At 34.3% G+C, this 17,330-nt stretch overlaps 1 protein-coding gene across 8 annotated transcripts in view; it reads left to right on the top strand.

The window, feature by feature from the left end:
• Window positions 1–17,330, top strand: part of ACAP2 (ArfGAP with coiled-coil, ankyrin repeat and PH domains 2) — a 130,730-nt gene that overhangs the window by 102,540 nt on the left and 10,860 nt on the right. For 5 of the 8 annotated variants that reach the window (XR_013372262.1, XR_013372261.1, XM_077883871.1 and 2 more), the window contains 11 exons: window positions 108–208; window positions 769–874; window positions 8,313–8,521; window positions 8,850–8,919; window positions 10,466–10,557; window positions 12,427–12,611; window positions 13,020–13,124; window positions 13,498–13,590; window positions 14,624–14,811; window positions 15,221–15,330; window positions 16,660–16,770. Coding sequence is in view for 6 of the 8 variants with exons in the window: in XM_077883871.1 (XP_077739997.1) it covers window positions 108–208; window positions 769–874; window positions 8,313–8,521; window positions 8,850–8,919; window positions 10,466–10,557; window positions 12,427–12,611; window positions 13,020–13,124; window positions 13,498–13,590; window positions 14,624–14,811; window positions 15,221–15,330; window positions 16,660–16,770 (1,370 nt within the window). In the remaining 2 variants the exon portion in view is untranslated. The remainder of the gene's footprint in view (window positions 1–107; window positions 209–768; window positions 875–8,312; window positions 8,522–8,849; window positions 8,920–10,465; window positions 10,558–12,426; window positions 12,612–13,019; window positions 13,125–13,497; window positions 13,591–14,623; window positions 14,812–15,220; window positions 15,331–16,659; window positions 16,771–17,330) is intronic. The other 3 variants (XM_077883874.1, XM_077883873.1, XM_077883875.1) reach the window with 2 other exon arrangements.

Raw genomic sequence — 17,330 nt, 5'->3', positions numbered from 1 at the left:
TAAAATTAGACCATTCATTCTGAGTAATATTTTTAAGTGTGTTATTATTGGTGGTAGTACTTAATAGCTAAGTTGATAAACATAGGAGTTTTGTTTCCTTTTTGTAGGATAACCCCACTGTGGTAGTGGAAGATCTAAGGCTCTGCACGGTGAAACACTGTGAAGACATAGAACGACGTTTCTGCTTTGAGGTAGTCTCTCCAACAAAGTAAGTGGTTCTAAAGAATGAGAGTTGCTTTTAAGTTTCTGTAGTTTGTTTTAAAGAACTTTACAAAATAGAGAAACATTTGTTTTACTTGTGATTATGGTAGAGAAAAAGGTGCCTTAAAAGTAAATTTTAATAATTAATGATTATAGGTAATAACAGTGAGATATTTATGTTAACTTTTACCCAGTATCATTTTCTTTAAATTTCATAAAGATTATTGATGTGGCTATATGAAAACTTTTTGGGTGCCTTGTTGATGAATTAACATCGTATACCAGATCAATCCATATTTGTACCCAATAGAAAAAATTAGTGTTATATTTGGTAAATTTAAAGTTATTTTTTAATGTTCAGGGATTTTTAATTTTTTTTTCTACTAAGCAATTTGTTTCATTTCTACTGATTTCTTCATGAACATACTCTGTCCTAAAGATAGATGAAATAAAACCATTCAAAAGAAATTATTTTATGTTAGAAAATTATTGAACAGCAAAGTAAACATTATTATTATTTTGAGGGGTTAATTTAGTGTCTGAGAAAACAATGTTATTTCCTTTTAGAAGTTGTATGCTTCAGGCAGATTCTGAAAAGCTGCGCCAGGCATGGATTAAGGCTGTTCAGACCAGTATTGCCACTGCTTATAGAGAGAAGGGTGATGAATCAGAGGTTAGTAAACAATATTGTAATACAAAATGATACATTGCCAGAAGTTTTTAATTTTAGTTGCAACATTATATAGTTACAACATTTTTAATGGATGATGAGTTTTATAATTGAAAGAGGTTTTACTATTAAAATCTAGATTTATTTTTATTTCTCTTCACTTTATCATTTTAATATATGTTTAATTCAATATTTGAATATATGTCCTAGGTTGACATACAGCATTCTAGTGTTAAGTATTTTTCCCAAAATATTTTACTATTCTAATTAATAAAAATTAGTGGAAAATGGATGAATAGTAATTAGTAAAAATAAAAAAAGGTAAACTCAAATTGTCTCTGGATTGAAGTCTACCTGAAGATAAGTTGAAATAGAGTGGTGGGTCATAGTTTGGCTTCAGCTTCCCAGTGATTTTATAGACTTTTGAGCAACGCCATGAGTAAGTTTTGAGAAATGGAACTTGCCAATTCCTCTAGTAACTTCCTGAAAATGAGGCATTTGTGAGTCTGTACATGTTTGAAAATGTCTTTATTTTATCCTTGCATTTGTTTGATAGTTTGGTTGGGTGTGGAGTTTATAGGTTGGAAGTAATTATTCTTAAGAATTTTAACAGCATTGTTTTTCTAGTTTTCAGTGTTGCTGTTGGAGTCTTTCTTGTTACTGATCTTTTTGTATTGCTTCTCTCCGGTTTCTTGTTTTCTTTTTCTGGGATTTCTGGACTAATTTTACAGTTTTTCTGATTTTTTTGTGTGTTTTTGCTCTGCTTTCTGGACTTTTCTCAGTTAATCTCACAACTTTCTATGGAATATTTTAGTTCTGTTAGCTCATATTAAATTTGTAGGAGTTTCTTTTTGTTTGTTGAATGTTTATACATGTAAACTTGTTCTTTCTTCACGGATACAGTGTTAGAGCTATGGTTTTCAAACTTGGCTGCCGTGATGATAACACAGGGATTTTTTTGAAATCCCAGTACATAGGTTCCACCCCAGGGTAATTAAATGGAGTTGGGACCCAGGCATCAATAGCTTGAAAAGCTTTCTAGGTGGTTTCCATGTATACACAATGCTGAGAACTATTGTGTCAGAGGTTTTTCTTGGCTATCTGGTAATTTGTTCTGATTACAAGTCAAAGACTAAAAACCTCTTGGATGCTCTAAGAACATAGTAAAGACTTTGTTGACTATGAGCCTCTCTGAAGTCTGGACCATTTGCTGAGGAACAACTAGAAAGTTAGGATCTTTGGAATCTTTTAAGCTGATATGATTTCCCAGAGGAGTCTCATCAGTCAGTCTCCTGAAGAGGGGTAAGGGGCTTCTGGGATCTCAGCATTCAGTGTGTATATATTCACTTAATCTTCTGCCTTCTACCTTTCAGGTAAATCCTGTCCAGAGAGATACTCTGTTTTACTGCCTCAGAGAATAAAATAAAATTCTAGTCATTTGTGTTTATGTGTGGGAGCAGTTCCAAAATGCATGGAGTTGGGGAAGGCACCTTGGGATCCATCTGCTCCTTACACAGTCTTTTGTCCCACTTTGATTCCCACTTCCATGGTTAACTCGTTATATAAATCCTGGATGGAGCCCTCTGTGTCATGTAAATTCATGAACTCATATTTACTTACTACTGCCGTTGTTAAGATTTGGCCTTGGTCTGCTCAGTTACCGTTCATCCATCCGTCTTCCAGATTCCAAAATTTTGTTGCTGTTATTTGCTTCTCTGTTCTCCTTATTTTTATGGGCAAATGTCTTTTTTTTTTTTTTTTAACTAAAGGAAAACACAACAACTTTCTAGACTAGATTACAGTCATCTCACTTCATACCTAGTAATAATTTCTTAATATCATCTATTACCTAGTCACATATGTTTCCAGTTGTAAAAAAAGTAGCATCGTATCTATGACTGGGCATTGCATCTGGTTGTTATGTCCCTCACGTCTTTCAGTCTAGAGCAAGGCCTTTTTTTTGTGACAGTAACTTACTGAAGAGAGAAGTTTAGTTGTTCTATAGAATTTCGACTGATACAATTAAATCATAGGTGATGTGTATACTTCTGTTGCAACAGGAGACACAGAATACTTGGTTATCCAACCATTCATTGCTAATGCTGTCAGGCTTCTGTGTGACACATTCCAAGTGACCCATTGGATTAGAAAGACGACAATATGACTCCTCGACTGTAAAGTTACATTCCCTCCCTTTTTCCCAGTCTACTTTGTTGCTTGGTGTAAGAAGTCTACTTTGTGTTACTTTGATCTCATAAGATCTACTCCCCCTCCAACCATTCATCTAATGGTTTTACAGATGAATTTATGATTTCATTAGGAATTTCAAAATGATAATTTTCTAATTCTGTCATCCCACCTATATTAATTAACTTGAATTCTTATGTTAAATATAGCTTTTGTTTATCAGCTGGAGCTATTTAGTTACTGTAATAAAATACTCAATTTTTTGCTTTCAGTTATCACATTTGATTAGTTTATTAGCTGCCTTAGTAGCTGCCTCTAATTTTTTGGATATTGTTATAGACTCATGGATTTTTGTAGGTATAATAGGTCCCAATTAATTACACTAATTATTCTTTTTTTACAAAATTATTTGAGTGTAGTTGACACACACTGTTATATTGGTTTCAGGTATAGAACACAGTGATTGAACAACTCTATTCATTATCCTGTGCTCACCATATTCACCATACAATGTTACTACAGTACCATTGACTGTATTACCTGTGTTGCACTTTTCATCCCTGTGGCTTATACATTCCATAACTGGAAGCCTTTATCTACTACTCCCCTTCCCATTTTGCCCATCCTTCCATCCCCCTCCTTTCTGGCAACCATCAGTTTTTTCTCTATTTATAGGTCTGTTTCTGCTTTTTGTTTGTTTTTTAGATTCCACATATATATGAAATCATATGGTATTTGTCTTTTTCTGTATGAATTATTTCACTTAGCATACAAAATACCCTCTAGGTCCATCCTCTAGGATGTCACAAATGGCAAGATCTCATCCCTTTTTTATGGCTGCATAATATTCGTGTGTGTGTGTGTGTGTGTGTGTGTGTGTGTGTGTGTGTACACATATTTTTCTATATCCATTCATCTATCAATGGATCCTTTGGGTTGCTTCCATATCTTGGCTATTGTAAATAATGTTGTTGTAAACATAGGGCTGCATATATTTTTTGGAATTAACATTTTCATTTTCTTTGTGGTAAATACCTAGTAGTGGATTTATTAGATTACATCATATTTCTATTTTTAATTTTTTGAGGAATCTCCATACTATTTTCCATAGTGGCTGCACTAAACATTCCCACCAACCTTGCACAGGGGTTCTTTTTTTTCCTACATCCTCACCAACACTTGTAATTTCTTGTCTTTTTTATTTTAGCCATCTGACAGGTGTAAGGTGATACCTCATTGTGGTTTTGATTTGCATTTCCCTGATGAGGCATCCGTATTGGTAAGGAAGAAGTTAAACTGTCACTATTTGCAGATGACGTGATACTGTATATAGAAAATCCTAAAATGTCACCAAAAAGCTATTAGGATTAATAAATGAAATCAGTAAAGTTGCAAGATACGACGTTAATACCCAGAAATTGGTTGCATTTCTGTACACTAATAATGAAGCAGCAGAAAGCGAAATGAAGAAAACAATTCCATTTATAATTGTACCCAGAAGAATAAAAGACCCAAGAATAAACTTAACCAAGGAGGTAAAGACCTATACTCCGAAAACTGTAAAATACTTATGAAGGAAATTGAAGAGAATACAAACAAATGGAAAGATGCTCTTGGATCAGAATTAATAATGTTATTATTAAGAATTAATAATGTTAAAATCCCATGCTCGTGGATCAGAAGAATTAATAATGTTAAAATGTTCATAAAACCCAAAGCAATCTACAGATTTAGTATAATCCCTGTCAAAATACCAACAGCATTTTTCATGGAACTAGAACAAATAATATTAAAATTTGTATGGAACCATAAAAGATCCTGAATAGCCAAAGCAATCTTGTGAAAGAATAAAGCCGGAGGTGTCATAATTCCAGAATTCAAGCCATACTACAAAGCTGTATGGTACTGGCACAAAAATAGGCAGGAATAGAAAACAGAGCCCAGAGATAAACCTACACTCACATGGTCAATTAATCTATGACAAAGGAGGCAAAAGCAGTCTCTTTTATACAGTGGAGGAAAAGGCAGTCTCTTCAATAAATGGTACTAGAAAACTGGATAACTATATGCAAAAAGAATGAAACTGGACCACTTTCTAACACCATACATAGAAATAAACTCAAAATGGATTAAAGACCTAAATGCGAGACCAGAAATCATGAAACTCCTAAAAAAAGAACATATGCAGCAATATCTGTGATATTGGCCATAGCAACATTTTTCTAGATATGTCTAGAAAGGCAAGGGAAAGAAGAGCGGAAACTACTGGGACTACATTAAAATAAAAAAACATCTGCATAGTGAAGGAAACAATAAAATAAAAAGGCAACCTACTGAAGGGGAGAAGGTATTTGCAAATGATATATCCAGTTAGGGGTTAAGATCTAAAAAATATAAAGAACTTATACAACTCAACACCAAAAACCCTACAAATAATCTGACTAAAAATGGGCAGAGGACCTGAATAGACATTTTTCCAAAGAAGAGATACAGATGGTTGGGCAGCCCGGGTGGCTCAGGGGTTTAGCGCCGCCTTCAGCCCAGGGCGTGATCCTGGAGACCCAGGATCGAGTCCCACGTTGGGCTCCCTGCAGTGGAGCCTGCTTCTCCCTCTGCCTGTGTCTCTGCCTCTTTCTCTCTCTCCTCTCTGTGTTGCTCGAATAAATAAAATCTTTAAAAAAATTATTTTTAAAAAAAGAAGACATACAGATGGCCAACAAACACATGAGAAAGATATTCAACATCAGTACATTTTTTTTAATGTTCAGATTATCACAGCTTTGTCCAATAAAGGCTTGGGATAATACATTTTAATATTTTCTTATGTTTTTTAGCAAAATTTTAAGAAGGAACAAAATTAGAGGTATTATATCCAGATCATCTTGATGAAGAAGCTGGTGGCATTGCTGAAATACCTGTGTTATGAAAAATCATACATTTGAAATAATAGAGGTTATAGGGAAAATGGGGATAGGGCTGCCCTAACAATCTGTGTAAGTTTGTAACTAAAATTACTTGCAGGAACTTGAATCTCAGTAAAAATACTAGCATAATTAAATTCATAATAAATGAATACTACAGTATAGATAGGACTTTACTTTAAAAAATTGTTGAAGATAGCTTCATGGAAGGATATAGTAGGGTTGAGATTACTCAGTCATGGTGACAAAGGCAAAATACATAAAGATCAGAGAATGAATGTAATACACACTTTTAAGTAGTTCAAGCACATGGCCAAAATGAGCCAAAAAGAATGGGGGGAATGAGTGTCATGATTATTCCTATGTTCCTGAAGATGGCTAGCCCAGGTTCTGCTGTGTAATGTACTTTGCTTTCAGCTTCTATAATTTGGTACAAAAACTAACTTTTATAAACTAGGAATGAGCCAATAAGATTTCTGTATTATATTGACGTCTTTTTTCCTACCTGATAATTGCATATGGGGTAACTCACATTATTAACATGTTCTAGTAAAACAAATATTTAAAAAATATCAAAATCATTTCAAAAAGACAAGTTCCAAGTATTGTACAAATAACGCCCCCCCAAAACTATTTCAGAGTAAGTTTCTAACATGATGCCCTGTTATCCATTATTTTAGTGTTACTTTCCTCACCCTAGAACATTTCTCCTATAAAACCACAGTACTGCCATCATAATGAGGAAATGAGCATGGATATATGGCTACAATTTAATTTCCAAACATCTTTAAGTTTATCAGTTGTCCCAGTACTGTTCTTTATAGCAGAAGGATCCAGTCCGGAAGCACAGGTAACATTAGGTGTCATAGCTCTTGATTTTCCCTCCCTCAGGAATAGAGCCTCAGTCTTACTTTGATCTTGACCTTGATAGTTTTGAAGATAGAAACTAGTTATTTTGTAGAATGTCCTTCAGTGTGAGTCCGATGTTTACTCACTAGGTTATGCATCTTTGGCAGATGTATCATATAAATGATGCTGTGTTCTTCTCACTGTGTACTCAGGTGGCACATAACTGACTTGTCCTGCTATTGGTGATGTTAACTTTGATCACTTGATTAAGGTGGTGTTTGCTAGACTTATGTACTATTACATTCCCTTTGTACGTAATAAGTATTTTGTAGGGGAGGTTATTTTGGGACTATGTGAATATTCTGTTCCTCATCAGGCTTTAAACTTTATTTATGTTAGTATAAGCCACTATTTTTTTTTTAATGTATTATAACCCATTACTATCATTTTTTGTTTTGTTGTTCAAATTGACCCAAGTTTGGCCAGTGGAGCCCTGGCTTCTGTATCCTTTTGACATGTTCCCATCAATCTGAGTTCCTCCTTACTTTCTAGCAAGATGAGGTGTTCCAGGTTCATCTTGCACTTTCTCTGTACCAGTGCTACAATCAGCAGTTTCTACAAAGAAACTTCCTTTTTTGGTGAATGGGTTTTAGAAACAAAAATAAAGGAATATATATATGTGTATATGCACAGACATGTTTATATTTGTTTTTATATCTGTTTATAACGAAAACCATCTATGTGCCTCTTATTATCTCCAGTTCTAATCACACACGACAGGGTTTGTTCTAATTCTCTCCCTTTCCATATAAATAAATGGCTCCTTTTTAATTTTAACATGTTTACGTATTTGATCAGTCTCCCTTTATGTAACCAACATCCTTCTTTGCTGCCAACTGCCCCTACTCAGGCTCAGGCACCTCACTCTAGTGTTTTCTTCTTCCTGCTGGGGCTCTCACTTCCCTTGGTGGGAATATAATTATAATTATGTAATTGATTTATTCTTTGGTAAAAGGCCATACCATTTCCAGTTATTCACTACAATAACTGAAACAATTTGCTTGCGGTTCATTGAATACCTTGGAAAAACTTGGTATAAAATAATATTTTATTCTAGAGTCTTAATAGTCTCATGTTTATTCCATCTATCTACGATCTTGCATGTTAATTTAGTGCTTCTCTTTTTCTGTCCCCTTGTATCTTGCACATGTGTTCACTGTGTCACTTATATATATACATATATTTATATATATATATGTATATATGTCATTTCCAATGTTTGTTTCTTCTGACAAGACTAAATGCCAGTTGATGGAGAAACCTGTATCTTTTTATCCTTGAATCTGTAATGCCTAGAACAGTGCCTGGCTTAGGCCCATAATAACCCTTTAATTTATTGGTTGGAAGCTTTTATTTGGAGCATGTAAAGTGTAGCATAGTATTACAGTCTTTTTTTTTTAAACAAATAATTCTTAATTTTTTAGAAGCTGGATAAGAAATCATCTCCATCCACAGGAAGCCTGGATTCTGGAAATGAGTCAAAAGATAAATTATTGAAAGGAGAAAGTGCACTACAGCGAGTCCAGTGTATTCCTGGCAATGCCAGCTGTTGTGACTGTGGTCTGGCCGACCCACGGTGGGCCAGCATCAACCTGGGCATCACTCTGTGTATCGAGTGCTCTGGGATTCACAGGTGGGTAGGCCTGTACGGGGTAGGAGACGTCTTTTGGATAAATACACATAGTAAATTATCGTGTCTCATTGGTTAGAGGACCTTTTCCACTTGCCTTAGTTTGACTGCTGTTTGTATCTTTGTAACTTTTGTAAAGTGAATAAAATTCTGGCTTGTGGAGGGCTTTAGAGGACTTTATTTTACTATTTATTATTAACCAGACGATCTCTCCGTATTTACATATATGTTGGGGACATAGTAACTATGTCCCATTAAAAGAGAAATAATTCGCATAATATGCGAATAAAGACAATAGCTTTATATATTAATATATTTTTTTCCCTCTTAGGAGTCTTGGAGTTCATTTTTCAAAAGTACGATCTTTAACTTTAGACACCTGGGAGCCTGAACTTTTAAAGGTAAAATACATAATTGCTTAAAAATATTTCAAATTTTCACATAAAAGATCAGGATTTTAGAATCTTGATTTATAAAATGTATGAGCTTCTTAATGCTAACAATAAACTAAACTGTTGAAACACATCTGAGGCTATTTTGGCAAATCTGGTATTTTCATATGGGTTTTTTAAATTGTGAAGTTTATGTAGCACTTTTAATTGCAAGTCACTTTACCTTTTAAGGAAAACAGTATTCCTACATTTTTATGTTTTCTCAAAAAAACCCCATCAATTCTGTGCCTTAATTTTAATCTTTTATGATTATATAAATTTGTTGAAAATATAATAGACATACCAGCATGCTCCAGAATGGATGGGTATAGCATGTTGTTATGATTGGGCCATTTTAGCATAGGACCATTTGAAGGTAGTAACTACTCAAGGTAGTAGTTATCCAACTAAGACATCCTTTCACCTTGTGTGGGGATCCATATCTATGAAAATGTCATAAATAATTTTAGACCACAACTTGGTTTCTGGTAAGGTTTATAAAACTCATATTTGCTAATGATACATTCCTTTTAATTCCCATCATTTAGTTTGTCATATTGTAAAAAATATATATATTAGTTTAACGATTGTAGTATACTCTGCATTTATTTGTGTGAAATTGTGTTCTTTATGTATTTGTATTTTTATTTCAATCCACAGATAAAACCAGTAATCCTCTCAATTATGTAAAGTAAAAAATTTGCTTTGTGAAATTACCGTATAAACACCTGGATGAAAGTGATAAATTGGCTCCTAAAGTAGAGCCCTATTTAGATCGATTCTATTAATTGTTATGAATTCAAAGGAGAAGAAAGTAGGTGATGAGAGGTAGAAACCTAATTTCTCAACATCACTTTTGTAGCCATGAACTTAATAGATTCAGTTTTTTTTTAAGATTATTTATTTATTTATTCATGAGAGACACAGAGAGGCAGAGACACAGGCAGAGGGAGAAGCAGGCTCCGTGCAGGGTGTCCGATGTGGGACTCGGGGTCTCCAGGATCATGCCCTGGCCCAAAGCAAGACGCTCAACCACTGAGCCACCCAGGTGTCCAAGTAGATTCAGTTTTTAAAATTTGGTTGAAACAAGTCTGGTACATTAAAAAATATAACCATGAGCTTTAAACAAAATATTTTGAGATTTGTATATATAAATATATGGAGAAAATAGTTTACTTCCATTTTAAAACTTAACCTATTTGGCTTTAGGCTTCTTTTTTCATTTAATTTACTAACCATTGTGAAAAATATGCAGCATTGTACTAGCCATTGTTGAGGGAAGGTAAGTGAGGAGAAACCCTGTCTTGTAAAAGTGATAGTCTTCTAGCGGGAGGTATTGTTAATGGCAAATGATATTGCTTAGTCCTTGTCTTATTTTGTTTTAACTTTAAACATCTTTGTGGGATGAGCATTTGCAGAATATGCAGAAGGAGTGAGTTAACTGTACTTGCTTTAAGCACTTTTATAGCATTTTTAGGAATTTGTAGCTTATTTTTGTATTTTCCTGCCAAAACAGCTTATGTGTGAGTTGGGAAATGATGTTATAAATCGAGTTTATGAAGCTAAAGTGGAAAAAATGGGAGTAAAGAAACCACAACCAGGACAAAGGTATTATGTGTTCCTTTTTTTTTTCATAAGCAGGAATATAGCTATGATTTTATTTCACTGTAATGTTTGATATGTAATATTGAGACAGACTATTTAGAAGAGAACAGTACTGTTTCTGTTAAAATATGGCTCTTTCTTGGGTAGGTGTTAGATAATTATTTTTTTGTTGATTAGATAATCAACTATAGGCTCCAGATGAGAATCTTAAAACTTAAGTCTCAACATAGAATGTAAAAGCTCTTAGCAGTTAAAGTAGACCAATTTTGTTATTGGTAGGTCTTTAAAAAGAGATAATCTGTCCATTAATGTCTCTAGGGATCAAGTTTCTATTGCCAACAATGAATGGTTTTACATTGTTTGACTTCGTTCAGTAAATATCTGCTAATAATAATATCTGTACCTGGGTGGCTCAGTCAGTTGAGTGTCCAACTTGATTTTGGCTCGGGTCATGGTGTTCGGGTTGAGGAATTGAACCCTGCTTCTGGCTCCACACTGGGCGTGGCAGCCACACTGCTTAAGATTCTCTCCGTAAAAAAGAAAAAGAGATTCTCTCCCTCTCACTCTGTGCCCACCCCCGCCCCCCTCCTGGGCTTTGTTTCTCTTGTTTCTCTCTTTATCTGTTAAAAAAAAATAAAAATAAAAATATATATATATATACACACACACACACACATACACATACATATATGTGTATGTGTGTGTGTGTCTGTTAATCATGTAATTTATACATGGCATTATGATGGTAAAGAATTAAAGGTCAAAGGGTAGCTTCTTGTAGGGGAGAGTACTTAGTTGCTGTGTTTGAAATTATACTTCCAGTTCTGTATATGGAAGCTCATTGAATGAAGTTGGCTAAAATGCCCTCAAAGTACATAATTAGTTTTTATTGTTGATGTTGCTTTTAGTCTTTATGGCTTTTTATTTTTAGCATTAAAATCTTACTTGCCGTAATCTTGTGTTGGGTTTTTGTGTTCAACTAAATCTTTATGTATAATCACTATTATTTTAAAAGATTTTGTTATTTGAGAGAGAGAGTACACAAGTTAGGGGGAGGGGCAAAGGAAGAGGGAGAAGTACACTTGGCTGAGTAGGGAGCCCTACACTGTGCTGGATCCCAAGACCCCTGGATCATGACCTGAGCCAGAGGCAGATGCTTAACTGAGCCATCCAGGCATCCATATGCATAATCAATATTATTTTAAAGTTATTGCTGTCTGAATTAATATCACTTAAGTGTGATTATTTGCTAAAGTATGGCCAAAGTTATTTCAGACCTCGAATAACCTATTTTAGGCAAAGATTTAACTATTTTAAAAGGATATAAGTAAGAAAACGAATAGAATGGATTAGGCATTTTGTGATCATATCAGAAAAGTTTAAAATGTGACATTTTTTTCTTCTCCTTTAATTAAGAATGCTATGTTGTTTTAAAGTAGCTGTCCTAGGAAAAATCATGACTGACGGTAGTGCTAGTTCATTTATTGATGTTATCTATTGGAGTAAAATGAAATCAAAGTTAATTTCTATAAGTTTTTAAAGTTTTCTTGGTAATATTTTCCATTTTGTAAAAAAGCACAGGGGATTTATATATAGAACTGAATGAGCCCAGAAATTAAGAGAATAAGAGAGTGTCATGTTAATACTTGTGATTTTTCATTTAGTTTATTATTTGTTATTTCATTTGAATATGAGATCATAGTTATTAAATATTTGGAAGGGAAATATGTTGCATAATATCACAAATTTAATTTTAACTAATAATATATTTAGTGACTTTTGGGGAAATAATTCGGTATGTAATGGCTTCTTTTCAGTATCAGCCATGCTAAGAGATTAAACAGAATATCATGACATTTTTATGTATACCAGACAGGAGAAAGAGGCATATATCAAAGCAAAATATGTGGAGAGGAAATTTGTGGATAAATATGCTATATCATCATCACCTCCTGAGCAGGAAAAAAGGATGGTCTCCAAAAGTTGCGAAGAAAAGAGGCTGAGCATTTCTAAACTTGGGCCGGGTGACCCAGTCAGGGCGCCTCCCCAAAGTTCAGGTACTATGGCTTACTTGTTGCGTATAGAAATATTTTCTTAAACTGAAGTCACTTTGTTAATCTCTGAATTAGTAGCCATTGCAGATTATTTAAATGCTAAAAATCTGTTTCTTTCTACGTATTCTAAGGAAAAATTGGGTTTCTATGGCCTTAAAACAGTTAAAATTGAATAGTGTCTTGGTAATTCACATCTCTAGGTAATGTGTGTATTCTAAGGAATAAAACTGCTTAAAATGCAAGGGGAGATGGGAATTATAAATCTATCATGGCAACAAGCCCTAAATATCTGATTAACCACCTAATATCCTTCCTATTTTTTTCCTCCTAAATTTCCCCCAGTAATGTTTTTTCCTGCCCTTTTCCCTTCTTATGGCCTGCTTTGTGCTTTGCTAACTTGCATGTCCCCAGTGGTTGCTGTAAATAGCGACGAGGCCAGGCGGGAGTCTCTGTTCTGTCCTGATGAGCTAGATTCACTCTTCTCCTACTTTGATACTTCTTCAAAACTACGTAGTAGTAAGTACTACTCTTGTGGAGCATTCCAAGTCTGTGCCAGTGGTCATTGTGCAGTGTGGCCGTTTCTCTTGATGTTACCCATTGTCTCAGAATTACACATTACTTGCAGTCATACAATACATTAAGCTCTTCACCACGCCTGACATATTATGGGGTAATAAGATGTGTTGCGACTCTGAAGAGAAGTTTATTTTCCAGCTTTGTGGTTGATTCGTATTTCGATAAGCTGAATGTTTGAAAAGATTAAAATTGTATTAAATGTGTTCTGGTGGTGGCTGAGTTCATGTTGACGTATCAGAGCTCATTTTCAAACCTGTTGTTAGTTTCTGAGTGGCATGAACTTTAATCACTAGCTGATTTTTCTTTAAAACAGTCAAAAGTAATGATAGTGGGATCCAGCAGAGCTCTGATGATGGAAGAGAATCTTTACCCTCCACGGTGTCTGCCAATAGTTTATATGAGCCTGGTGAGTTCTGGTGAAATTCAATGTTAATTGAGACTATTGGCTGGAAAATGCATGTGCTTTGTCCTTAGTCTTGATTACATAATTTCTAAAGAAGCCTTTTGGAAGCCAAATGAGAAGTCAGCTGTTTCTTTTCCTATTTGGACATTGTCTTCTAGTTGTATGTTCTTCTAAGCCTCATAAGACATGCTAAAAGTGCCCAGTCACTGAGGATACTTTCTTTTTTTTTTTTTTTTTTTTTTTTTTGAGGATACTTTCTAATGCACATGAACTATGACTTAATACGCTTTTGGGCTGTTTTATCAGGACAGAGATTAGTAGCTCCTTCCACATTATATTTTTCTTCTGACCTGTTTCGTCTTCCTATATTCTCTCCTTCGTGATTTCCGTGATTTTTGATCTTGCAAATTACTCAGTAGTGAACATTTTTTGAATTACTTGAATGGCTTGTACTGTAAATTGTGGTGATATTGGACCATTCTTGGAGTAAAGCGAGGTTTGGTCTAGTAGTAAAACTCTTCAGGTTTTTTTTTTTTTTTTTTTTTCAACACCAGCTCTTGTTGAGTCCTTAAATCCAGGCTTAGAGAAATACACCCAATTTTAATCTAGTACAGAGTAATTAATCTCGCATTGAATACTGGCAGGACCACAAAGGTCTAGCATACCAATTGATATAAGAGAAGAAGTTTGACTGGTTGGGAAGTGATCAGTCTGTTGGAAATAACATCCTTTTGTGGAAATCTCCAATTCGCTCATTTTGTTAAATCAGTAGTTTCTTTTACATTTTTTTACTGTAGTAAGAGTTCATTTTTAGTTTTTGAATTGTGGTAAGATATACCTAACATAAAATTTACCATCTTCACCATTTTCAAATGGACAGTTGTGAAGCATTGACCCTTGTGCTGCTGTCGCCACTGTCCAGCCACGTAGCTCTCTCTGTCTTACCGAAACTGAAACCCTGTACCTAAGTAACAGTAACTTCCTATCCTTGCCCACCCTGCTTATTTTTACTGGTGTATTTGTGTTTGCTTTTCAGAGGCAGAAAGGCAAGATTCTTCTGTGTTTCTCGACTCTAAACATCTTAATCCAGGACTCCAGCTTTATAGGGCTTCATATGAAAAAAATCTTCCTAAAATGGCTGAGGCTTTGGCTCATGGCGCGGATGTGAACTGGGCTAATTCAGAGGAAAATAAAGCAACACCGCTTATTCAGGCTGTCTTAGGGGTATGAATTCATATACAGTAAAACATAAAAAAATCATAATTCATTGTGAACATAGCTTTAGCATTATTTTTTGCTTTAAGATTCGGGTTGGAAAGTAGAAGAAAAAGCTAGTAGTTATTTCTGAGGATCACTTTTGATTACGTAAGTTCAAATTTTTTTTTTTTCTCAATGGAAGAGAATTTTGGTGATGAATGTACTGTCTTTTGCTACATCACAGACTACAAATTGAATCCCTATTGAGGTCATTCTTGGAAAGAAAATAATATAATTTGTAATTTCTCTGCTTTTACTGAGGAGTGTTTTCTCTTTTGGGGAAAATGAAACAGGCTATCAGAGTAAATACCTGTTTTTAATAGAAATATATCGATGCTTGCTTTTTGTACATTGTTATCTTCTGTTTTCTGCTAAGGGTTCTCTGGTGACCTGCGAGTTTCTCCTACAGAATGGTGCTAATGTGAACCAGAGAGATGTGCAAGGGCGGGGCCCACTGCACCATGCCACTGTCTTGGGACACACAGGGTAAACCGTAGTACTTACATATTTAAGTAGATTTTATTTGAAAAATTATTTTGAAATAACGTTTTGCTTTGTCTCAAGTTAAGGCCAGTGAGTGGAGTCTGTGAAATGATACTTTCCTATGACCTCTATTGTCATCATGGAATTTGAAATTTTAGAAATCTCATGCAGAAAAAAGCTACTGTTGCTTTTCAGATAAGAAAGTTGCAAAGCCATTTTGAACTTTACTTGCCACTTATATAGATCAGTTTTAGCATTTAAAACTGTCATTGAAATTATGGTGCTTTTGTCAGACAACTAAGTCTGTGTTTGTATTTATGCATGTTCACACATATGTGCATAGCACACATATTTGGGGAGAGTTTTGTAACTTTGGACATTTTAGTTTTCCCATGGGGTGCCTAATGTCCAGTTTTAAAGTAAATTCTTAGTCTCTACTGTTGCTGCTGAGGCTTCTGAAGCAATATTTAGATTCACAGAACAATAAAGCCATGAACATGGATTTTCTAATAGATCCAAGCGAAGTCAAAATGTTGATCTTAAATGAAAAGTTTGTGTCATAGGTGATTGTTTTTAAATAAACTGCCTTAGGATACCCAATTCTTATTACTCCAACAAGCAAGATGCTGTTCTTTTTAAAGTTTACTTAAAACATCTTCAATTTTTAAAAGCATTTTGTTTTTATCATAGCTTACTCTTGTCCGTTAGCAAAAAGATTGAGTTCAATAACTTCATCATAAAAACTTTTGTATGCTTAAAAATGTTCGTTTTTAATTCATCTTTCGCATTTTCTTCTTAAACAACTCTTCTTTCCATTTTTCTTCATAGACCCCATTTGCTCATTCTTCCATATTTTTTTCATTTTTGTCAGTTTCTTCAAGTTATGCTATTTGTGGAATCCAGTGGGAGGATTACCTTCCATTCTTTGCTGGTTGAATTGATGATCGATATGATGTTAAATGATGTTAACATTGCTGTGGCTTTCTTCTTTCCCAGATAATGACCTTGAGTGATTTCTGTCTTATTTAAGCTTATGGATATGTGTATACATCATTTTCTGGTATTATTTATTTGAGGGTAGGGGCCATAATTTATACATCCCACCATGCTACAGAGTACCAAGTTAATTGTGAAAACATCTTGAGATTTGTAAAATGCTGATCATGGTAAATTTTTATTATTAGAGTCAGTGTTCAATAAATAGTTGTAGAATGAGTCTAGAATTTCCTAATGAAAATGTTATTTCTTTAAAAGGCAGTGCTTTTTTTTTAAAGGTGAATACTAATTTTTTTCTTATTGGCAATATCTCAAAAATGCTATTTTCTTAAACAGACAGGTATGTTTATTTCTAAAACGAGGTGCCAATCAACATGCCACTGATGAAGAAGGGAAAGACCCTTTGACTATCGCTGTGGAAGCAGCCAATGCTGATATAGTGACTTTGTAAGTGTTTTCTTTTTACTTGATTATTTCTCATAGGATGTATTTCTCCCCTCCCCTCCCCTCCCCTCCCCTCTCCAATAAAAAATAAAATAAAATAAAATAAATAAAATAAAATAAAATAATAAAGTAAATAAAATAAAATAAAATAAAATAAAATAAAATAAAATAAAATAATCCACCATTGGATAAAGATAAGTTATTAAATAAAAGATAGGGATGGTATAGAGAAAGAAATTCTTACAATAGCGGTCCCTTTTGGGGCCCCTGGGTGGTATAGTCAGTTAAGCATCTGACTCTCGGTTTTAATTCAGGTCATGGGAGGAAATTCTTGTTTTCTTAATCCAGTGCGGCATGTCTTCCTGCTGCCAGGATGAATAACCCAAAAAAGAATATATAACCAAATGTTAACCTTGGGAAAATCTTGGTAACCTATGGTCATTTAATACATCAAAATAAATTTCTACTGTTTAGACATAACACATGCTATTTACATGTCTAGAACTACCTCACCTCAGGGTGAACCAGAATGAATTCATAAGGTACAAATGACATTCCATACC

This window comes from Canis aureus, chromosome 35, assembly GCF_053574225.1.
Source record: "Canis aureus isolate CA01 chromosome 35, VMU_Caureus_v.1.0, whole genome shotgun sequence".
Taxonomy (NCBI): Eukaryota; Metazoa; Chordata; class Mammalia; order Carnivora; family Canidae; genus Canis; species Canis aureus.
The sequence above is the reverse complement of the archived record's forward strand: the minus strand, read 5'-3'. Positions and strand labels throughout refer to the sequence as shown.